This window comes from Trypanosoma theileri (assembly GCF_002087225.1).
Source record: "Trypanosoma theileri isolate Edinburgh chromosome Unknown TM35_Tth_1_V1, whole genome shotgun sequence".
Taxonomy (NCBI): Eukaryota; Euglenozoa; class Kinetoplastea; order Trypanosomatida; family Trypanosomatidae; genus Trypanosoma; species Trypanosoma theileri.
The window spans coordinates 857867-883193 of record NW_021639843.1 but is presented as its reverse complement, the minus strand read 5'-3'; the positions used below and the strand labels follow the sequence as shown (position 1 = coordinate 883193).

The 25327-nt window shown below is 36.2% G+C and overlaps 4 protein-coding genes across 4 annotated transcripts; all 4 read left to right on the top strand.

Annotated features, from left to right (window-relative positions):
* Positions 1-50: 50 nt before the first annotated feature.
* On the top strand, positions 51-13565 carry TM35_000014340 (uncharacterized protein; the record flags this gene model as incomplete). The annotated part of the gene is made up of 1 exon (XM_029021115.1): positions 51-13565. The coding sequence occupies one exon, from the start codon at positions 51-53 to the stop codon at positions 13563-13565; it is 13515 nt and encodes a 4504-aa protein (XP_028887623.1).
* A 386-nt stretch (positions 13566-13951) lies between these two features.
* TM35_000014330 (uncharacterized protein) lies at positions 13952-14845 on the top strand (the record flags this gene model as incomplete). The annotated part of the gene is made up of 1 exon (XM_029021114.1): positions 13952-14845. The coding sequence occupies one exon, from the start codon at positions 13952-13954 to the stop codon at positions 14843-14845; it is 894 nt and encodes a 297-aa protein (XP_028887622.1).
* Positions 14846-15733: 888 nt separating this feature from the next.
* On the top strand, positions 15734-22486 carry TM35_000014320 (uncharacterized protein; the record flags this gene model as incomplete). The annotated part of the gene is made up of 1 exon (XM_029021113.1): positions 15734-22486. The coding sequence occupies one exon, from the start codon at positions 15734-15736 to the stop codon at positions 22484-22486; it is 6753 nt and encodes a 2250-aa protein (XP_028887621.1).
* A 632-nt stretch (positions 22487-23118) lies between these two features.
* Positions 23119-25002, top strand: TM35_000014310 (uncharacterized protein; the record flags this gene model as incomplete). The annotated part of the gene is made up of 1 exon (XM_029021112.1): positions 23119-25002. One exon carries the CDS (start codon positions 23119-23121, stop codon positions 25000-25002), a length of 1884 nt encoding a protein of 627 aa, XP_028887620.1.
* Positions 25003-25327: the final 325 nt, after the last annotated feature.

Sequence of the window (25327 nt, the reverse complement as noted above, 5' to 3'; positions counted from 1 at the left end):
GTTTGTTTGAAAAAAAAAAAAAAGAGAATACCAAGTTATCGTGATTTCGCATGCTTGATAAACTTGTGGCAGGACTTGTGACAACTCACTTGGGTAAGTACTTTGAAAACGTCAATAAGGAACAGGTGAGGGTTTCACTCTGGAGTGGACATGTGCGATTGAGAAACTTAAGTTTCCGCAAAGATGCCCTCCGTGCTTGGGATACCGCCATTTGTGTGAAGGAAGGCTCTATTGAGGAGTTGACAGTTGTCATTCCCTGGACGCGGTTGCAGTCGGAATGTGTGGTGGTGGTGGTAAAGAAAGTTCGAGTGGTGCTTCAGCAAAAGACAGCGGCAGGATATGATCCTGAACGGGAGAAACAAGAGGCCTATGAACGTAAAGTGCATCAACTGAATATTTTTGAAGAACTTCTTAGTCGTGAAATGTATGAAAATGAAGGACATATCACGACTAGTAGAACAACTCATGAGGAAGTCCATACAGAAGAAATGGAAGGAGAAAACTATGTAGAAGCTCAGAAAGATGCAACATTCTCTGCTCGTTTAAAAGCAAATATACTTAATAATGTTCAATTAAAATTGGAAGATGTTATTATAAGATATGATGGATGTCATTCCTTTGGAAGAAATCTTGAAAAGGGTAAATATCCATCTGTAGGAATTGATTATCATTCTATTTCACTTGTTTTGAGTCATTTTCGTACGTATGCATGTAATGAAAATTTTGAACCCCACTTTACTGCGACAAGGGAACGTATACTCTATAAGAAGGTGGAATTAGAAGGGATGCGAGTTTTTCTAAATGATGAAGTTATCCCTGTGGAAGAAATGAATGCTTCCCAAGGTAATTATGATAACCTCAGTTCTAGTAACCATAATAATAATAATAATGAGAGTTTACAATTTAAAGAATTACCTTTTCTTAAAATTTCTGAGTTATCAAAGCAGTCTGTTTCTTCTTTACGAAAACCAATCCATACAAGTTGTCATTGTATGGTGTTTCCTTTTTCTGCAGTAGCACGTGTTCAATATCAACCGGTACCTTTCCGAGGAGAACTTCCCATGACTGGTATTGATGTAAACATGAACCATTTACGTGCTACCGTTAATCGTGAACAGTGGTTAGTATTACTTTCATTATGGCGTGAAATACGTAATGGTGAGGAATATGATGTATTACGACAATTTCGTCCATCTGGTAATGAGAAATTAAGACCTACTGATAATCCACGCTCTTGGTGGCAATATGCTATTCAAGTCACATTATATCGTATTCGTAAAAGTCGAGAACGTCGTGTATTTGTATGGGAAACGTATAAATGGCTTAAAGCAGCAAGAGAAGAATATATGATGTTATTTCGACGTAGTAGACGTGGAAAGTTAGGTGCAAATTGGCTTACTGCCTTAACAGAGAAAGAGACTATGCGATTACGTGAACTAGAGATGGATCTACCTATAGATTCTATTAAGTTTGCACGACGTCTTGCCTATCAACGGACACAATTGGAACGAAAGAACCGTGATGCTGTCTTGGAGAAACGGCGTTTACAACAACAACAACAACAACAGCAAGAAGAAGAAAAAGAAGGAGAGGAAAAAAGGGAAAAGATGTTGGAAAGAATCTCTACTTCTTCCCTCATTACGGAAAGTAATGGATCTTTAGTAAGAAAGGAATCATCTGGATGGTGGAGTTGGATGACATCTTCATGGACTCGTCGCCCACAAGGGGAAAACTCTACTAGAGATGATGAGGACAGTCCTGATATCTCTGCAGAGATTGAAGAAATGTTGCAACTTGTACATGCAGAACGGTGGACAGCCGCACAACGTTTGGCGATTGCAAAGGAATTTGGTATTTCAGAACGCGAAATGGAAGATCTTTCAGATACAGGCGGGATCTCAACAAGAGCCCCTGATGGATTACAGTGGCAGTTACGATTTCATGCCAGTGCTCTGCAGTTAACACTGTGTGAAAGTATGGAGTCCTGTATACCATTCGGTACATTAGCCATGGAACAACTCTCTGTTGCTTTTGTGTACACTACGAATCGATGTTTCGATCTCACTCTTAACGCAGAGGATTATCTTGTCCTCTCACACCTTGCAGAACAACAACAACAAGAAGAAGAAGAAAAAGAAAAGGAAAAAGAAGAAAGGCAACAATGCGCATTGAGTGTTATTCGGGTTGCGAGAGAACGATTTGATGATAAAACGGAGCCGGCAGTTTCTGTTGTCTGGCGGCGTCTCCGACCGTGTGGTTGGACCGATAGTGATTCACACGCCGTCCCGTATGAATTGCGATTGAAGTGGAATCCACTGGATTGTATTATAAATGTGCCGTTTCTAAAGGCCTGCGTAGACTTTATCTATACACCAACAACAACAACAACAACAACAACAACAACAATGAGAAGAGAAGGAAGAGTACAAACCTCATCATCATCATCTTCTTCTTCAATGAGGGCGTTAGTTCCCACAGGTGAGAGACGACGTACATTGTTAATGTTAATAGTGGAGCGGGAGATATTATGTGATTGGAGTATTTGTGTATACGGTCTCCGTTTAGTAGCAGCAGAGGATGTACGGCAAGCCACACGTATTGCATTGCGCTCTTTGGAAGTACGTAATGATCCAAAAAAGAAACTAGAGAAACGACGACGTATTCAAGAGTTTAGTAAGATTATATCAAACCCATCTAATGTGTTTGGGGATGATAAAGAAGATTGGGTAAATAATGTACATGCCACTGTTAAAGGAGCCACCGTCGAGTGTTATTTGATCTCTCAAACAGATGAGAATAACTCAAATATTGTTTCTTCCACTAATGTTGCTATTGGTAGTGTTGATTGTGATAATGGGAATGATATAAATACGCATATACAGAGGGAATGTATTGCTACTCTACCTTATTTATCCATGCAGTTTCAGAAAAGTCTCATGATGAATCGTAGTCCAGATATTCCATTACTCTCAACATCTCTTAAAATGAGAGAACCACTCCAATTTCATTGTTCACGTTGGAGTCTTTCTGTATTGTGTACTTCTTTCTCATTAATCTCTGACTTTTGTCAAACCATGTTACAACGTTCTGCAATGAGTGTAGAAGCAAGAAGAAAAACAATGAAAAATTGTTTAACGACATCTTCTACTTCTTCTGAGAACCTTATTTTTTATGCTCAACTTTCTGCAGTGGATAAAAGATATTTTTCTGAGCATGAAACCTCTGCAAAATTGGCATATGAACAACATTGCCGCCATGAAGCTAATTGTTTAGATGACTCCAACGCCTTTTATCGTATGGAAGTATCGAATGGGAAATTAATCATTTTTCACGCCGCTCGTTCTTCATTTCCCAGTCATTTAATAGAACTACATCGAGGACATCTACACATTGTAAGAGATGGGGCAGAAGTAAGTCTTTTTGTAGAGTCTGGTGGTCTACCGCATGAATATCGTAAAGGTTTATGGGAAGCTAGGAAAGTTCTCTTTGACAAACACAAATTTCCAATATTGGAAAGTATGATATTGCTGGAATCTCTTATTCTTCAATGGTGTCAAGATCAAAAAGATCATATAAAAGAAATAGAAGAAGTGAAAAAAGCATTTCACATTCTACAATCTGCCTCTCACACACAACCATGTCATTATATTTCTTTAAAATGTATGAACTCGGAAGAGGCACAATACTTTGCTGAAGCGCTTGAGACTCATGCAATAGAGGATCATGTCTTTGCAATTCCAGCTGATCCAACTAAAGAAGAAGAGGAAAGAGAAGAAGAAAAAGAAGAAGAACCATGTCAATTTGTACTTGATATAACTATACCAAAGTGTACATTATTTCTTCATGAAGAAAATATAAGGAATTCTGCTGGCAGTAATGATGGAGATGGGATAATGACAGTTTATGAAGTTAACATTGCGGGAACTAAACTCTCTTACGAACAGCAAAAGAATGAAAAGATAGTAAACCTCAACGCATCTGGTATTTCAGTATTAACACAGGGTAATACCGTAAGCGTATTGGATTTAGTTGAATCCTCTGAAAGTTATTCAGTATTGAATGCTTCTCTTCAATTAATAAATCGTCCATATCCTCATCCGGCTCGTAAATATATAAATATTAGGATATCCAATACAGTTAAACTTTCCTTTTCAAGTGAATTTCTTGCTGTAATGGAATTCCTTTGGGATCTTACCGGAATATTAACAAATCAAGTATTTAATCATACTGTATATTGTTCAGTACCGTGGAGTATGGAACCTGCGGTATTGGTGGAAGAAAAATGGCGACATGATCGAAGAGGAGGACTTCTTCAACGACATCTTATGTCTATTTCTTTAGATCATTTGATTTTATCTCTTTATTACCCATCAGATAAGTTTGAGTTGGCAATAGAAGAAAAAAAAGAAGAAAATGAGAAAGTACTATTAAATGATAAAAATACTTCTAAAGATTTTGTGAATGCGGTGAAAAATGGAGATGAACCTATGGCAGTGATGGAGGGATCAAATATTCATATTTCTTGGAACAATACAGAAGGCTGTAACGCTACGCAATTTACAGTTCATTACCCTCAAATGACGATGAAACATCTCATTTCTGGTGAATCTCTAAAAGTAGTCCATTCGAACTCTAGAAATGCTGAAGAAACCGTAGAAGAAAATAATAACAATAATAATAATAATAATAATAATAACACCTCATGTCCGAATATCTCTCTTTCTTTTACAATTCAACGTGAATTACCGATTTTGTCAAATTCTGATTTTATTGCGAATGGAGGACCTTATGGATATCGCTATACACACTTTCTTGCCCTTTCTGGTTCGCACTTTAATGCGCTTTATTGGAATTCACAATTGTGGGATCTTATGGAGATATGCTCACGTGGTGTTATCTCCCGTGCGGCAGCCATTGGATGGAGAAAACCATACTTGGCTGGTAGTAAAGTCCAACGTTGGCCTTATCCTGTTGATAGTATACATATTCCACTGCCCTTTACATGGTGTTTACTACACAAGGATGTTCAACTCTCAGATATTCACCTCACACTTCCTCACAAGGATGCGCATTTACCATCGGTGTTGTGGGGGAAAGTTAAACAATTGAGTTTTTATGATATACTGCATAAATACGGGGAACAACAACAACAACAGCAGCAACAGCAACAGCAACAACCAGAAGGATCTAATTTAGAATTCATTATTAAACAAACCTCAAGAATGGAAATAAAAGAATTTGAACTTTTAGGTATTCGGGAACAAAAGAAATCTCCAACATCTTCTACTTCTTTAATGAAGATGATAAAACTTTTAAATGGGGAAAATATTATTCTGGATTTTTCCTATGAACTCTTTCGTGTTGGTGGATGGAAACATGTACGCCCTCGAGTTTTTAGTATAAAAATCTCTGATTCTACGGTATTTCATGGAACTACAAATCAATTTGCCCTTTTAATAGATTGGTTGTATGGAAATTATATGAAAACTCCATGGAAAGGTCATTTTGCCCCTAAAAAGATTCCTCTCGATCCTTTTATGTTTCCAAAATATAATCAAATTATGGAATCTACTTCTTGGATAGTGGAGGTTGATTATATATGTATTCGCCTACATGATAGACCCAAGTCTTATCATTGTGTAGAAAAAGAATCATCCTTTTTAAATTATATTCGTATGGGTATTGATCTTAGTATCGTTGTGGAAGATCTTTCTATGGAATTTAACTGGGATCCAAGTGGGAGTTTCTTTTCTCGATATGATATTGGTGAAATCTCTATATGGGAACTGGATTCAAACGCAAAAAAACGTTTGACGTTCTGTCGTCACCCTAGTGAAGCTGTACATGAATCTTTTCGATTTCTATGGATTCATCATAAAGAGATTTCAAATTCTTTCACACATGAAAACGAGGAAGGAAACATAAACAACAACAATAATAATAATAATAGTGATAATAATAATAATATGGATAACAACAATAAGAACAATAGGGCAAAGAGACCAGTGGCACTAAAAGCCGTTTATAGTGTGAAATGTGAAGGAGGAGAGAAAAAAGTCTCTAGTAGTATAACGATTAATATTTTAGATATAACTCCTGTTCCTTCCTTTTTATATAATTTAAAGGATTCTCTCTTTAGTCTGCGTGTGCGAAATGCATTTGGTAATATTCTTCGCTGGGAATCTCGTGTCGCTGGTGTATGGATGGATCCACCAATAACTCTAGAAAGTCAGGAGTGGTGTACAAACCATCAAGTTTTCCTTGAATTACTAAATATCACAATATCAAAAGTTTCTCATCATCATCATCATCATCGTCAACATTTAATACCATTGTTTTTCACTTCCATTGTGAATATACAGTTTAGAAATACATCAGAAAAATATGGTTTAAATCATGAATGGTCTTTTTCTATGGATAAAATTGATAAGAATGGAATTGTTATGACTCCAGACTTCTCAGAAGGTGGGATAAAGTTAAGACCTGTCATTTTATCAAATTACTGGCAACAACAACAAGAAGAAGAAGAAGAAATATATAAAGAGAATAAAAAATTATTTCAGATTACAAAAACAACATCTGGTGGATTTGTTGGAAATCTTGATTCAATTTGGATTTTACTTCCACCCAAGAAAGAAATATATGCTTTATCTGAAGTGTTTGTAAAAGATGGATATGCACAACTTTCTTGGTTAGGAACATTTTTAGAAGAACGAAGAGCATGGCGAATGGGTACCCTTTGTAGTAAAAAAAGAAATAACGAAAATAAAAATGAAGAAGAAGTTCCTCATACCTTCTCTGTGAATTTCACTATAAAAGAACCTTCTGTAGTGGTAGTAGGAATGGGAACAGAAGAAGATTCTATTGTGAATGGTTATTTAAATCTTGAAAATGGTGTTATCTACAGTTTAGGGGATATTACAGTAAATAGAAGAGGTGAAACAGCTAAAGATGATTTTCATATTTCCCTTAATGGTGTAAGTGTGCGGTCTTTACAAGATGATTCCCAATATGTAATGAACCCTATTGAAGTTACTCTATCTATTTATACTCTTTTAAATGGAGGATGGGAAGTGAAAGTACGATTTGGAAGGATTGCTATTAATGTTACTCAGTCTATTTATGAATTAATTCTACATAGTCTGGGTCGACACTTTGTCTCTATGGAAACAGAAATTCCAGAATCTTTTACAGGCGAAATGGAGAAATTTACATCTTCACATCATGCCATTCTTCCTTTAGGGGATCCAGGAGAAGTAGAAGAGAATACACTTCTTGTTCTTCATCATGAAGGGAAAAAATCCACTGAAAAAGAAAATGAAAGAGAAGAAAGAGAAGAAAAAGAAGAAGAAGGAAGTAGTGGTAGTGGTGGATTAAAAGTATGGATAGAATGGGAATCTTTTACATTACGTGTATTAAGAGAAACGGTTGCTTTTTTTATTGCGACCGGTCAAATGTCTGCATTTTATGATATTTTAACCCCCCAACAAGAGCAAAGAGATGATGAGATGATAAGAAGGAAAATACATATAAGTTTAACCTTTATTCGATTAGGTGTAGAGAATGGAATACATCTTGTGGATCTCCAACCACTCTCCTCTTCCTCTTCCACTACAAATACGGAAGAAGAAAAAGAAAAAGAAAAAGAAAAAAACACTTTTTCCTCTACATTGAAAGAACCATGTCTTTTCTTTTATTTAGATGCCTGTGATAAGGAGGAAGTAATTCATGTGAATATTGGGAAATGTGTGGTGTTTTTGGAAAATGAAACCATGATCTTATTACTATCGACATTGTATGAACCTTATCGTCGTATTGTATTACCAGAGTATAGAGTTCATGAAATAAAATATATTGATAGTGATGTGAAATTACAGGAACGACTTGTTTTATCAAAATATAGAAAGTTGAAAGTAGTTCGAGGTGAATATAATCATATTACTATAGATGGTAATAATTGTGAAATTCACTTTATTGATGCTGGTTCACCTATTCTTTCACTTGGAGAAGGATTAACATTACGTATTATTAATGCTCATATCTATTTATATGGTAAAGCTATTGAATATTATATGGTTACTGGAAATGGATCTTATGTTGTGGCAGACCCTAAATATAATACTATTATTCACGATATAAATCCTCCATTAACTGATTTTAATAGTATTAGTAGTGAACCTCAACTAAGTACTCAAGAATCTGAAAGTTGTGGAAATTATTATTATTATTATCATTATCATTATCATTCTCTTCAAAATACACAATCGCCTGCTGCTCTTGTTGGTAGTAATAGTAGTATTTCTGGAGGAAATAGTGATCATCCTATTCCATTACCACTTGAGTTACCTATATCTCGTACTACTACCAATGATGTCTCTCGTCGTATATTAGGAAAAGCTATTTTACAATTAACACTTCCTGAAGTAAAAGATAAATCTGAAATACAGCGTTCTCAAAGTTCTTTACATCTCACTCAACCTTCACGTTCTTTAGTATTACAAGCTACTATGTCTGGATGTGTAGAAATGAATAGAAGTGGAGGTTGTATAGATGAAACAAGTACATTTGATCTCAGTGAATTCTCTATACGTTGTGAATATTTAGATATGAATGGTATAGTAGTAGATACAACTTCCTTAGTATCGGAATGGACTGTATCTGTACATATGAAAAAGGTACAGGACCAATTACGAAGTCCATTACAACGATGTATTGAAATATCATGTTTACGAGGAGTTGAAATTCGTCTTCGTTGTGGAGATATTTCTTTCTGTTGGTGTGCGGTATTACAAGCAAGAGAGGCATTAGGTCATATTGAGAGTAATGTATTAGATGATTTCTCATCTGCAAGAGAGTTTTCACCATCTCTCTCTACACCTTATCATATGGAATTAGGTGAAAAGAATATATTATCGGAAGAGGGAGAAACCATGATGGTATTTCATTTACGATATCTTAGTATAGATATAGTGGATGATAGTACTAATGTAGATATTCCTCTTTTTCGTTGTCGTATTGAAAATATTTCTACACCAAAAGCTATTAAAAAAGGAATGGCTCTTAAATTACATATTTCATGTGATTGGAGTATTATATATTATAATTTTACATCTTCCTCTTGGTGTCCTTTACTGGAACCTGTTTCTCTGGATATTGTACTTAGACGAGAGTCTAATATTTCTTTAGAAGATGTTAAACAACGTAAAGGTTTTTTACGAGCGGGTTTACATTTACGTGCGGTACGTTTACATTTTTCAACTATTGTTGCTGAAAATTTACGTCGTTTATGGCTTTTAAAGAAACACCTTGAAGAGGCTTTACATAGACGAGAAGAGGTAAATGGAAATATGGGTAGTATTATTATGAGAAGTAGTAGTAGTAGTATTACTTTAAATAATAATAATAATAATAATAATAATAATAATAATAATAATAATAATAATACTATTGGGAGTAAATCACAAGGTATTTCAAAATTAGAGTTTTATACATATAAAGTGGCTCAGCATGTGGGTCAAGATTTATATATTCATTTCGCCCAAGATAATCAAAATCGTTTTCCTCCGCCTTCTATTCTTCATGCTGATGGCCGTGATATCTTGGAGTTTAATTTTCCCCGTATTGAAGGACATGAATTACCGGCATCTCAACATTGTTTTGTTCTTTCCTTTCGAGAGAATAAAGAGTTTGTGCATGTTGCCACTACAGGGAGAAGACTTGTGCGAGTTGGTCCTGGTTTAATGAGTCGGCATGTACTCGTGGATGTTAAAGTTTCTCGTGGGCAAAAATTAGTAGAGTTTCGTACAAATATTGGATTTGAAAATGAATTGCCTTTTCCAATGGAGATTGGGGGAGTTGGGATTATTCAATCTGGAGAGAAATTACATATTCCTATTAACGCTTTACGTGAACGTACTTCCTTTACACCATTAACAGGAAATAATAATAGAAATATGGCCTGTTCATTAGGAGTAAGTTATGATATGCTTTCGTTATTATATGATCAGATATTTTTATGTATGAGTAAAGCCGATCTAAATATGAATGAAGTGGTAGAATTAGGAAAATCCGCTTGTGCCTCTGCTTCTCTACAGAAAAGTGTATTTTTTCTTTTACGATTTGGACCAAAGATATCTATTGGCAATTCTAATGTATTAGATTGTAAAGGTACCTTTGAGGCTCCATTTTTTATTATTAATGGGACTTCACTTCCTATAAAGGTTGGATTAATGTACCGTAAAGTTGGATCTCATCAACATCGTCATCGTCCTTTTCTTGAGTTTTCCGATTCTAATTACTTTGAACATATCACAACATTAGATATCGCTGCAGATGAACGGTGTGGGATTACTCAAGTTAATCCATTAAAAGATATTTACATGGATGTGTTTATTGCTCAAGCGAATGGAGAAGCATTAGGTCGTGTATTTGGTGGATGGAGAAAACGTCAAATGCCAATACTTGTTCATTCTTCTAAAAAACGAGATCGTGAACATACAATGACATTATATGATTCTAAAGGTTCATCTATTATTTTACATATTGATTATACAGCCAGAGCTATTACGATATGGTGTCCATATTGGATTGTTAATCAAACTCCACATGCTCTTCAATTTTCAGATGTTAAAAAAGGTCATCCATTAGCAGGATTACGTAATGATGAAGGAATTCCATCTGGATCCTGTACTTCTTATATTGTAAATAGTGAACGAATGGAAAAATTAGGTGATAAGGCTGTTCTTTATTTACGTATTGGAAGACAATCTTCTAAAGGTATATTAAAATGGACTATGTGGTCTGATCGTATTATGATGGCTGAACTTAATGAGTCTGGTATTGTGAGTTGTGCTTTATCGAAAAAAGTATGTGTTTCTCTTACATATACAGTTGGATTTCTTGGTGGTCGTACCAATGCCACTCGAGTCATTACATTTAATCCTCGTTGGATTATTGAAAATCATATGGATGATTCTATTGCATTTCGTCAATGTTTAGTGAAATTAGATGATGAAAATGTTCCTGCAGTATCTTCTATTCTCTTAACATGTGATCAACATCAAATTATTGATCTTAGTAGTGAAGGGGAGGTGGCGAATGCAATTCAAGTACGTTTACCTGAAAATGAAAGTAAAGGTATTCAACCTTCTCAATGGTCAAAACCTTTAAATATTGATAAATTGGGAGATAAAACTTTTAATGTAATTTATGAAACGTATATAAAAGTACAAGATTCAAAACATGTGCAAATGGATGGAGAAACATTAGTTTCTTTAAATAATAATACTTTTATTAAACGTTCAGTTTCAGATGTATTAATGCTTTCCTGTTATCGTAAGAGTAGTATTATGCATGTTGTCTTATCAAAACCCCAACGACCTCCTCATGTGATTGAGAATAGAACTCGATATATTGTTTATGTAAGACAACGAGATGAACTCCAACGATTAATTGTTTATCCTCGTACCACGAGAGGATTTGCCTGGGAAGATTTTAAATCACTTCCGGTAATGGAAGTATGGGCTGCAGAAGGTCCAAATGCCCGTTCACGATCTATTCTTATTAACTTTGATCCTCAAGCAGTTGTGAAGCGAAGTGAACAATTACAGCAGGAATTACATCTTCCAAGTGGGGAGATTCTTTTTGTACGTGTACGGGAATTAGGACGAATGAGTTATGCAATTAGTATTACAACAGAGAATACAATAGATACCTTTTGTTCACTTCCTTATTTTCAATATTTTTTAAAACTGGAAGTGGATGGGATTCATACATTATTTTCTGATGAACATGAGGATTTTATATTACTGACCGTAAAGCCCGTTACTGTGTTTTTCTCTCAAGGAGCAGAGACGGATGGGAATGGAGATGAACAGACATTTGAGTTTTCTCTTCGTGTGATTCAAATAGATGATGAACGGAAATGTGCAAAACAAACCGTAGTTGCTCAGCTTGTGGATGCGAAACCATCAATTATACGGTTTAAACGAAAACTCTCTCGTGTAGCTCCTATTTTGTTTATTAAAGATTTTATTATAAATGTGAGTTCAGTGGAAATACATCTGGAAGACTCTTTTCTCTTTCAAGTCATGAAATATTATGAAGAAATGCGTGTGGCTCTTGGTGGTGGTGGTAGTAGTAGTGGTAGTGGTTGTGGGAAAACAAGAAGGATGAATGAAGAAAAATTAAGTTATTTTCCATGGATGAATAATAATAATAATAATAATAATAATAATAATAATAATAATATTACTATTGTACCCATGAGAAAAAAAGAAACTTCTAAAGATGCTTGGAAACAACATATTATATTTATTGATCATGTTCTTTTAGAACAAGTGATGATATCCATCTCATTATATCGCTCTCCTGGAGCTCAAAATGATCCCATGTGGGAAAGTATTGGTTATTTAAGTTTTTTAATTCGTTCTGTTCGTGATGCTCGTTTTGTTTGGCGGCGTATTGAACAAAGAGGTGTATATGAAACTTTATGGCTTCTTAGTCTTTCTTATTATTCCTATTATAAACATCAATTGATGCAGCAGGTATCTAATGTGGTCCATGTAGCTGGATTAGATATGATGCGTGGATTTGTAACGGATTTACTACAGGGTTATTTCTCTTCTGATGGATTTACACATATTGATCGAACGAAACAACGTGTGGGTCGTCGATTAGAGGCAAACTTTGCAAAAGATGAAAGAAATTCTTTAATAAGTACAATCACAACAGATTCAGAAATGGGGTTTGATGAAAACTATAGAAACACTGCAGATGAGGAATTTATCTTAACAACACGGTTTCCTATTCCTATTCCTACTCCTATTCCTATTCCTGATACTGGTACTGGTGTGGATAGTACAAGTCTTGTAGAAGTGCAGCAGAGAGAGAGATTATTATCATCAACATCATTATCATCATCGTTATTAACTCCAGCTAAGATGGTTTTTACGGAGAATGTGGAATGGAATATAGCGCATAATAATATACCGATGGGAAAAGATAAGAGGGCTATTGAGGCGGCATTACTTTTACCTTGGAGTGCATTTTATGCTCGTGTGAGTAATCATGAACTTCGAGTGTATGGTATCTACGCTGTTGAACGCTTTTTACGTACTCTTGACTTTTCTAATCCATCCAGAATGCAATGGCAGTTTGAAGATCTAGCAACTGGTGTTGCTGCTGCCTATGCTTCTCCTTCTGAAAATAATAATAATAATAATAATAATAATAATAATAATAATAATACGAGTGTGAGTAATAATTCCATCTCTACAGCCTGGGAATCCCATTGGCAATGTACTCGCTGTGCGGAAATCAATCAACTGCGGGCCGAACGGTTTGACTCGGACAGTCTCAGTGCATTGCCGCACCCGTCGAGTGGGTTGATTACTTGGGCGGAGTTCACACATCACATCTCGTGGAGTGAACTTGTGCAGATGTGCACAGCGGCGGAGGTGCGGGAGTACGGCGGAGTGGTGCTGCGCGCCTTAGCGGGGGAGCCGCGGAATGTGATTCGTGTGGAAGGCACCGCGCGGTGGATTCTTGGTGAGGAAAAGGAATAATAAATAATGCTGTGAAGTGAAGTGAAGTGAAGTGATATTCTTTTTTTTTTTTATTTTTTTTCTTTCTTCTTTACTCTTTTCCTTCTTTGTTTACATATGATCTTTGCAGTGCTGTATCCTTCTTGTTTTTTTTTTTCTTTTTTCTTTTTTTTTTGTGATATTTTACTTTACTTTACTTCTCTACTGTAGTGTAGATTAAAGAGAAAGAAAGAGAGAGAAAGAAACGAAATCCACAGACACCTAACGCAAACAACATCCATTACACCATCACGTGTAGAGTTGATATTCTCTCTATTTCTCTTTATTTATTTTCTCTTTCTCTTTCTCTTTCTGTGTCTTTGAGTACATAGAGAGAGAGAGAGAGAGAAAAAAAAGTATTTCCAGTAATGCCTCCACTATCACAATCACAACATAAGCCGCGAACACCGTGGGGTCAATCCTCAACTGTCATCTCAACAAATCGACAGAGAGAACGGCCGCAGACAACCGCCACGGTGTTATCATCCAGAACGCCTAATGTGCAGCCACGTGATGGGCGAGGTGTAAAGTCTATTCCTCAACAGAAAGAATCTCTTCAGACAAAAACAAAAAAGAAAACAGAGTATGAAGAGAAGTATGAAGAAGCCTTAGCCCAATTGGCACTATTACAGCAAAAATTAGAACAACAAACACTCGTTTCCATGCAATTAGAACGTAATGTGTTGGAGTATTATTATACAAATGCCATCTCTTTTGAAGACTATGATGGTGAACGTGTCCCGCAGCAAAACAGTCTTTCTCATCATTATTACTTTACGAGTTTAATTTCAAAGGCCAGACGTGAACGACGAGAACGACGGGCTCGTGAGGAAAAAATCCTTCAAGAAGAAAAACGTCGAGTGCAGAGTCTTGTGGAGGATATTCAAACCCGTATTCTTCACGGTACTCTCGCAGAGGAGCGAATACAGGTTGAAGAGGCGGAGAAGGAATTAAAAACACTCCAACAACATCTTGCAGAGAAATTGGATGATGGAAAAGCCTGTCAGGTCTCTTTATTGGAGGAACTGAATAGACAGAAAGAGTTACAGCAGGAATATATAGATTGTGAGAAAAAAATACAAAAAATGGAAGAAGTAAAAGAACAACAAATGATGAATGTAGATGCAACGCGGGTGCAGTTAGAGAAACAACGGGAAGAGTTGGTAGTGGCGCAGGCGGAACTGCGGAAGAGAGAAGATGTAGTCGCAGAGTTGAGAGAGACGATTGTGCGACTCACACGTAAACGTAAACAACGTGAATGAAGAAGTTAATATGAAGATGGATAATAATAATATTCTTATTGTTATTATTATGAGTGTGAAGTGGTATATGTTTGAAATCTTTGTTTTTTGTTTTTTTTTCTCTCTCTCTCTTCTTTCACTCACAGAGTTTCTTTATATGTGTATTGCAGCTCTACCAGTTATTATTATTTAGATGCACAAGAGGTACCACATCCCGTATCTCTCTTTTTTTTTTCATATTGTTTAAGTGTATGTGCGTAAAATGTGTCTCTTTCCTTATTGACTTATTAATTATATTCTATTGCTTTCTAGTTAACGAACATTTGTACTCATTGAGGCTTTGTTTTTGTTTTCTTTTTGGTTCTTTTGTATATATTTTTTATGTTTACATTAATATATCTCTTGTATTGATAGAGTACTCTTTTGCCTCCTTTTTTTCTTTTCTTTTTTCTTGGGACTCTATCTATATATCTATCTATTTGTCTGTGTCTGCGTGAAAAAGAAGAAGAAGGGGGAAAATAATCTTAAGGGAAAAAGAAAAGGGGGAAAAGGAACAAACAAACAGACAAACAAAAACAGAGAAGAAACAATCCATACAGAACGACAAGGAAAGAAAAAAGAAAGAAAAAAACGGAAAAAGTAGCAATTATTTTTTTTTGTTTTTTCTGTTACTTGAGAGTGTGTTTTGTTAGCCTCAACACTAATTCCTTTACGTTGTCACTCTACAGTGTTATCATTTCATACATACACACATACCCATCTACACACGTGTTTTTGTGATTTACATAGGGAGTGGAAAACAACGCCAAAAAGAAAAGAAAAGAAAAGAAAAAAAAAAAAGAAAGGATAAGAAGATAAACGAAAAGAACGATAGAAAGAAAGAAATTCTTACTTTATCACATTTAATAAATGAGCGCAGATAGCATCCTTCTCCAACAAATCAGCAATGCCTGTCGAGATGGCCGTATTTGTGCGGCAGTGGCTTCTGAGATCAAAACATACTTTTCTACACCATTTAAACAAAGCCATGTGAATCCAACGTCTGGTATTGCCGTTGCGGGATTTGGAACTACTACTACTACTACTAATACTAATACTAATACTACTATTGGTGGAAATCCTTTGCCCACGACTGGACCTTCTCTTGCAGGAACAACAATGGGATTTGGTGGATTCTCTTCATCCTCCTTTACTCAACAACAACAACAGCAACAGCAGCAGCAGCAGCCACTTTCCATGTTGAGTGCTGTAGGAGAGAGTTCAGTTACTCAAGTTGGGGCACTGGATACACCAAACGAACATGTATCGAAGGCTAAATTAATGCTTTCACTTCTCACACTTTGCGGAGAACCTGAACGGTTAAATGGTGTGAATGATGCGATTGGGGCTGTTGCCTCTACTGCTGCGGCTGGTATTGTGCAGTTTATTAAAACAGAGATGTCCTCCAGTGCACAATCGTTATTAGGCCATACACAGGCTGCTGCCTTATTTACTGCACATGGAAAATCTAATCCTATTCTTCTTGCCGCACAGTGTCTTCTTCTACTCACCCGTTACTTTCAAATGCAGCGATCGTTGATACAAGATTTATGTGGATTGGTGGAACTTCTTTTAGAGGAAGTTCGTCGACACACACACAGTGGTGTTGTGAACTCACATTCATTTCGTCAACATCCCTCCACCGCTGGTATCTGTGCTGTTACTTGGCTAGTGACAGTCTCTATTACCAATACATTGGCCGTATGGCGAAAACTTCGTGATGTCTCTGGTGAAGTAAAGGCAAATGTGTTACTTCACTCTAATGTGGCTACTGAAGTGGAGGAATGGCTTTTGAAGTTGCGATCGAAGTTTGAACGTCTGCAGACAACGGGTTCATTTGCCTTCTCTGGTACTGGACATCGTGTAGGGGAATATCAACCACCACCACTACCACCAACATCATCATCATCATCATCATCACAACCGTATGATCCGGGATTTCATACATATAATGGACAACATAGTCGCTCATTGTCTATTGTAGAAGGTTATATAAGTATGATTGTATTATCTGTGGGTATATTTTTATCTGGAAAAGATTGTGAACGTGGTATGGAAAAGGTAGTGGAAGCCTTTATTGGTGATCGTTGTCAATCACCTAATACATTATACCGTGGAAAGGCAATGAAGTATTTTGTGCAATTAGCCCCAGCACAGGCTACATTGGTTATTCCCGTAGAATCTATTTACATTATTCCATATGAAATGGCAGCTTATATGTTTGATGAGATGCTTCCTGCTATTAAACATGTAGCTGATATTGATGTTCGCTCATGTGTACGATATTTAGAGGCCTTACAAGCAAGTACAGATGTTTTACAAAATGATAGGAATGGTGTTACGGGAACGACTACATCTCTCTCAACAGGAGGAGGAGGAGGAGGAGGAGGAGATCTTCAACAACATGGAGTTGGAATGGTTGCATATGAATTAGAACAACCCTTTATATCAGAGACGGCACATATTTTACAAGCTCTTGCGATATGTCTTGAAAATCTTCCTTCTTCTGTACTTAATCCTGATATAGAATCGGATTGTGCGGTAACGTTTTTTATATTTAAAAATTGTGTAACCCACATGCGATCTGTATTTCAAACCCAACGACCAAATACATTATGGGAACCATATACGTTAAAACTGGTCACGCATTTTTTAAATGTATTAGCCATGATTGGAAGAAATCCACAATATACAGAACGAGTGGTGGTGTTATTTAGTGAAATGCAGGTGGATTGTACGGAATTGCAGTGGTCTTCTCTTATTGGACAAGCACAGGAGTGTGCGGGAGTGAATGGAAGTGCATCTTCCCTGTTAACATTGGATGTTGGGGGCACAGGCGTCGGTGGTTCACTCGCGGCATTGCGAAAACAACAGGGAACTTCAACAACAACAACTGCAACCTCTACAGCTGCGGCTGCTGCTCATATGAATACTATTCATACTAACACTACAACGACGTCAACAGGATCAAGACATCGTCAATTTACAACGGAGTATTTACTAGAAAAACAACAAGCATATGTTTCTAGTGTATTTATATTATTACGTCAAATGACAACACATCCACTTATTCGAGAACAGATTCGACAATATATTACACTTGGTACAGCTTTAGAGTTTCTCTATGCACCTCGACTGTCGCAGCCTGTATTGGGAAAAACACTTTCATTAATTGCTTCCCTTATTACAAGTAAAGAAGAGGCATCACAAGTATGGACTTTTCTTGAAGAAAATCATCTTCTTCGTCCAGCTGCAGATGGTACGGTTACAAGAACATCCTCAACCGCTAAGAAAACCAATACGTTAGGGAGACAAAGTAATCAATTGCATGATAATAAAGAAGGTAATGATGATCTTACTGTGGTGACGGTAGAAGCCCGTTCATTACTTGGACATTGTCAATATGAATGTCATCAAGCTACCTATAGTATTACGATAGGCTTTTTAGATTTAATGATTGCCATGTTTAAATATCATGTACCTTCAGTTTCACAAATTCCAACCTATACGTTAGTTATTCGATTTATTGCGGAGGAAATATTTCGTGGTGTATTGAGACGTTTCTTTTCTTCTATTAATGAACGATATACAGTGGCAGCATTAGCGGCAGCCGCTTTAAATCGTGCTCTTTCTTTACGTTTACCCTTTACCACTACTAATAATAGTATGATTCCATTTACAGTGGTAATGGCATGTTCAAAAGCTCCAGCAGATGTATTAGGAGAAGCATTAGAAATTATTTATGAATCTTCTTCAGCACCAAATGAACTTCTCAGTTATCAACGAGCGGCGGTACGTCAATGTTTAGCTCTCTTAGAAACGGCTATTACGGTTAAGAATAAACAAGGATTAGATAGTTTATTTACCTTTGATGCGAGAACGGCTAGTAATACAGAACTAGCTTCTCAATTACTTCCTTTAAGTGCTTCTCCAGATTGTTTATTAGCCAGAAAAGCTTTACAATTATTATTATTACTTCCTCATTCCACACTCAGTGAAGCTGCACGACATTGGTTTAGTAGACCAGATGCATTAGAGATGGTCATTACACCATTTGTAGCTTCTCTCTCCGTAGATGCTGTAAGTAATCCTATTATTCACGTTCCACCAGCTCTTGCGGTATTAGATCATGATGAAGTTCAATTTATGTTACCACATGCTGAAGTAGAAACGAAATCTCTTATTTTAGATCTTCTTATTCAACATGCAAGAGATCCACAAACTTCTATTACTTCTTGGCTTTGTGGTTATCCATTATATGGATCTACATCTGCAGAATTATTAATGGGTTATTGTTTAGAACCTGTTATTATGGGTGCGAATAGCCGAGAAGTAGAGGAAACTCATCCACATATTGCTGTAAAGTATGTGAAACTTTTATATCTTCTCTGTGCGAATCCTTCTCTCAGTACACCGAGTCTTCATCGATTAATGAAGAGATGTGGAAATGATGAAATGTTTTATGTATTACAATCACTTCGACCCAATCATTGTTCTCCACTTATAATGAGTAAATATGCATTTGTGATGAAACTCTTAGCGCTTGATATTTTTAATATTGGAACCAAAACACCAGAAGAATTAAATGCCTCATCTCTCTTGACATCTAATTCTGGTTTGGTGGAACTTTTATTTTTACTCTTACGAGCCTCATCACATACTTCTCTCGGTAATAATAATAATAATAATAATGAATTAACCGTTAATGAAGGTTATGATGATTCCAGTATGGCTGAAGACTTTGCCCAATGGCCATTACTTTGTTTAAAGTCTCTTCCCGCATTTCCAACGAATTGTATGGCTCCTGGTGGGGCAGAACGATATATTTTCCGTGCTTCTGATGATATTCCACAGTATTCAATTCCTTTAATATTTGAAGCTTTACAAAAAGAGAGTTTAATAGATAAACAAAAAAGTTTATCTGCGCAAGAATTAAAAGAACGATTAGGTGTATTTGTAAAAGCAAATGAGTGTCTCGCAGTGTATGCAGGTGGAGTTCAATTTATAGATGGTTGGTGTAGTTTAGCGAATATTGCTGTTACGATGTTGGAGAGTATATCAAGTGAACGTTTGGTTTACTTGGCTCAATGCATATTAGAAGCTATGCAAATGACATCTTCTCTTACAATAGCCGCTCAGGAACAAATTGTCTTTAGACTTAGTGAAACCCTTGCTACTGTGATGACACAATTGAAAAGAAGAAATATTTTTAATAATGGTAATAATAATAATAATAATAATAATAATAATAATAATAATAATAATAATAATAATCGTCATGAAGTCAGTAATATGAAATTAAATGGTGGAAATGATACAGAGATGATGATGATGAATACATCGCGTGGACTTTCAAAAACGACAACACTTGTACCAGTGAATAAAACAAATCTTTCTATATCTAGTGGAAGAACAAGTCGTGGAATGAAGAGAAATTTAGGAGGAACACTTATAGTAAGTGGAGAAGAAGTATCTGGAATGATTGGTAGATCATTAGCCAATACAGAAAGTTTACAATTATTAAAATCATTATTAATTACAACAGTTCAATGGGGACCTCGTGTACCTTTAGCACGACAACATTTCTATAATGCTATTATGTTATTTCTTGATATTCCTGGTATTTCTGTGGATGATATTGCACTTCAACGATATTATAATGCTCTCTTTACAGTTATTGTTCAAGATATATCCGCAACGGCGTCTGTTAGTTGGAATGGAAATAAACCCGTTGCCTTATCTCTTCTTAGTCAATTATTACATTTATCTCCACAGTTGTGTGAAATGTTGTGTGTTCCCTCCTCTGGTGATGGGGCAAGTCCACAGTTAATGACATGTATGATGAGTGCTTTTCAAACTATAGATGAATCCATTTCCGCCTTTTTTGCCCATGGAGGTAGTGAAGTGAGTTCTATTTTATGGATTGTACAAATTGTATTTGATTTACTTATGCTTATATCTCAACAACATGCCATTCAATTATTACATATTAATGCCTTATCCCATTGTATGACTATGAAAGTCTGGAAAACAAGTGCACGGGTTATGTTAGGACATATTAATAATACATCTGATACTTTTATAAATGGATCAGAAGATATTGAAGTTTATAAAGAAGTGATAAAAAGTGTTCTTCTTTCTACTATAAGATGGTTTAATGTTTTATTATCTACATTAAATAATTCAGAAACTGTGATAATGTCTATTGCGGAATTTCTTCGTGCAAATCAATATTTATTTCAAACCGTTTTAAGTTCACCATTTGTTGGTTCTCATCAACGACATGTGAATTCATTAACACTTGATCTTATGAGTGAAATTGGTGGATTATTATACCGTTTAGCCTGTTCATCCCTTGCAGATGAATGCCGAACATTAGTGCAAGTATTTGCATTACCGGATTTACTTGTACTTTTAACAAAGATTGAATTTATGGATAGTTGTATCTTTATTCCCGATATCACAGAAACTACTATTACTACTACGAATACTGGAGCCACTACTACTACTACTACTACTACTACTACTACTACTACTACTACTACAGCGACAACAACAACAACAGCAGCAGCAGCAGCAGCAGCAGCAGGAACAACAACAACAACGCCAATTGTTGTTAATCAAACAGGAGGTTCTCTCCCTTCAAATCGTCAACGTCAATTGTTATCGACGGCTACTCAAAATATATTAATGTTTATTCTTCGTGCTGAAAATCTAGTTTCTCTCTTCTCTGCATGGGGTGAAAATCCAGCAGCAGCTGCAGCAGCAGCAACCACTACTAATACAAATACAGGAAATGAGGAACCACCGCATTTATTGGATGATCCACGAAATAAAGTTCTCATTTTAACCGTTACTGGACAAGTAGTGTCTATTATGGAGAATTTATATAATTCACAGATATTACAGAGTTCTCATTTTTCACCGTATTTAATTGGACTTCATTGTCTTGTTCTCTTACTACATGCATTTCTCCTCACAGATCGAACCTCACAGATGAAAAATACATCTAGTCAATGGAGTTCTATTGTACATACTTTAGAAGAAGCTCAACGGGTTGTAAATTTATGGAAAGCCTTTCATTCAGATTATGCAAAAGGTATACGTGTTAACCGAACAGGAACTCGTTGGAGTGTTATGGCACCATCTGTTAGTAATCAATCTATTTATCCAGCGATAAAATCCTCCTCACTGGATGCTGGACGAAGTACAATGATTTATAATAAAACACTTCCTTCTACAGATGGCACACTCCGACCATTAGAAATCTCTACACAAGGGGGAATGGGAATAGGAATAGGAAGTGAAATAGATCAGAGTTACACCAATGTACTTTCCACTGTTAGTCTTGCCGCTGCGGGAAGTGTGATGGAGCCCCCAACTGCCATGATGGATGCCACTGCAATGAATCTTTACACCACACGATTTCCAGATCCTTCTCTTGCAAGTAATGATATCTCCATTGGGGCATTAGTGGAGGTTGGCCGTCGACATGATGGGATGGAGGGTGAAGAGAATTTGCCTGTTCATCCTCTCTGGGATGAGGTGTTGTTGATGGAATCTCTACTACGACAGGTGAAGGTGGCGATCTCAAACGCTCTAAGATCAGCCGCGCGTACATAAAGATGTAAGGAAAGAAAGAAAGAAGGAAAAAGAAAAAAAAGAAAAGAAAAGAAACTCAATTTGAAATGAATAAATAGAAATGGGAATAAGTAAGGAAAAACAGAAAAAAAAAAAAAAAAGAGAAGGAGAAAGAAAGCGATAATAGAGGCGATCCTCTGTATATAGGAGGCGGTATTACTTAAACGTATGCGATTTTTTTTTTTTAATATATTTAAAATAACTATTCGTCGAATAATTAACATAGAAAAAAAAAAAAAAAAACTTCCTTTTCTTTATTCCTTCGTTGTTTCTCTGATTCTCAGAGTTAACAACTGCAATAGGAGTAAATATACCCATTTCTTTATTATATATATATATATGATTAGTCTCTTTTTTCTTTTATTTTCTTTTGTACTTTTACGCTTTCTTTCTCTTTCTTGAGGTGAAAAAGTTATCATTACTCTCATCTTCTTTGTAGTTATTCACACACACACACAAACACAAACACCTCTCTCTCTCTCTCTCATAAAGTTGTAGAGTGGTGAGTGAGTGGGTGAAAAAGGGGGGAGAGGAGTTTTAAAGTAGAAAAAAAAAAAACAAAAAAAAAACAAATCTTTCTGTTGATTTCTTAAAAGAAAAGAAAAGAAAGAAAGATGAATTCGGCTACACAAGACGCAATAGAAACGCTTCGGCAGCTGCAAAAACTTTCTAGGGAACTTCAACCCGTTAAAACAGCATTAGCCGCTATTGTTAAGCGTGAACAGGCAAATCCTAATCCATCAGCAGCGGCAACATCATTGGAAAAAGTTGCGCTACGAGTATCGGAAGTATCTCGAAAGTATAGTGCCTTTTTTGATCGAATGTCATTTTTATTGGAATGTGAATTACCACAACAGCAGCGAATGACTCCTCTTTTAGAGAATATTAGTAATACAGATGGTGAAGAAAAAGAAAAAGAAGAAAGTAATGGTATCACTACTACTACTACTACTACTACTACTACTACTACTACTAATGGATGTATGATAAAGAAAGAAGGTACGATAAATTACTTTCGATATGTTTGCTCTCCCAATATTCCACATATTTTAAAACCTGAAAATTTTCGTATGGTGCAGGAAAGAATTCATATAAAAATGGAAATTGTAAATTATCTCATTGCCACAGAAAGATTTCAACTAGCGCGTCATATTATAGAATCTTATGGACTTCCACTTTTTTGGTTTCCTAGACTAGTGACACTAGCTCTTCCTGTTCTACCGCCTATTCAAGGTAGTAATCATTCTGGTGAAGAGAAGGGAAGAAATTCAGAGTCACCGGCATCTAATTTGGTCTCACCTTATCTTGCTTTTTCTAAACCAGAAGAATCATGTGTATCCTCTAATATTGTGGCCCCAGAACATATTGCTATTCAATGTATTGAAGCTAAACATTCTGTAGTAGAAGCCATTGCGTATTGTGAAGAACGACTTTTACCAGCATTAGAAGGTATGGATGGGATAAGACGACCAAAAATTAATGAACTTTTATATGATCTTTTAGCAGATCTTCATGCTACTAGATTACTACAAATTTTTCGAGATGGTCGAACAGAACAACAAGAGATTGTTCATTATATTGCCGCTCATATTTTACCTCACGCAACACGAAGACCTCATTTTGCACAAACTGTTATTAATGCTGTTACACTTCAAAATGAACCTTATAGTAGAGAAAAATCATCTGAAGAACGATCTAACGATAATAATGGAGATCAACGTTCTTTAGCACCTAAAAGTAAAAATGCAACTTTACAAAAAAAAGAAGAGGCAATGCGATTAGTAGCTTCTATGATGTCAGTTGAGGGTTATCATAAACTTGCAGTCTCCTTCCACAGAGTAGCCATATTGGTAGGTTCTCAGATTCTTTCTGTCAGTGAAGCGCTTGACCGACGACAACAATTTGTTTCAGAAGGTGAGGGTGGAGTTACTTCTTCCTCTTGTGATGGTGATTGGCCACACACGCTGCCTGATCTCGTTACCCGCATTGTAGCCACTTCTATTTTCCTTAAAGATGATTACTTTGATCGAATGGTACTGGAGCGATCTACCATTACTGGTCAACATCCAACTCCTATTCCCCCCAGTCATCTCAACACACAATCCGGTTCACCCACATTTGATGAGGCCGTTATGACTGTTATTGAAGAGGCTCTTAGTGGTCTCTCCGATACTCGTGCACGTGGAGAAGTGAATCGCCCTGGAGCCCCTCTCACCACAGAGGATCTTCTTATTGCTGGAGAGCGATGGAGTAATGATGTGTTGTTTATTAAAAGACCCACTCGCTTCTATTGTTATCTCACGAAAGAGTGTATGGATGGAGGTAGAAGTGATAATTATCCCGTTGTATTACCCAATGGTACTGTGTTATCAAAGTTTGCCGTAACACAGTGTCTTGTGCAGAAGGGAGAGGGAGAGAATCAATCATTAATGGTGGTATGCCCACGAACAAAGGAAGAGTATGCGGTCTCACAGGTGAAGAGAATATTTGTGACGTAAAATAAGTGAGAGAAGAATAATAAATAAGCAAAAAAAAAAAGTAGTGAGTGAGTGAGTGAGTGAGTGAGAGAGAAGGACAGAAGGAAAAAAGAAAATAAAAAGATTAAAAAAAAAAAAAAGAAGAGTCAGTGTGTGTGTGTGTGTTTGTAATGAACCAATGATAAGAGGAGTGTATTTTTGCTTACTGTCCGTGTTTTTACACAACTACTACCACACCTCTGGGGGTAGTTAAAATAAATTTGGTTTCCTTTTTTTTTTTTGTTGACGTTATTGTTCTTCTGCTCGTGGTGGGGGGATGGCTTGATTATTTGTCTGTTTTTTTTTT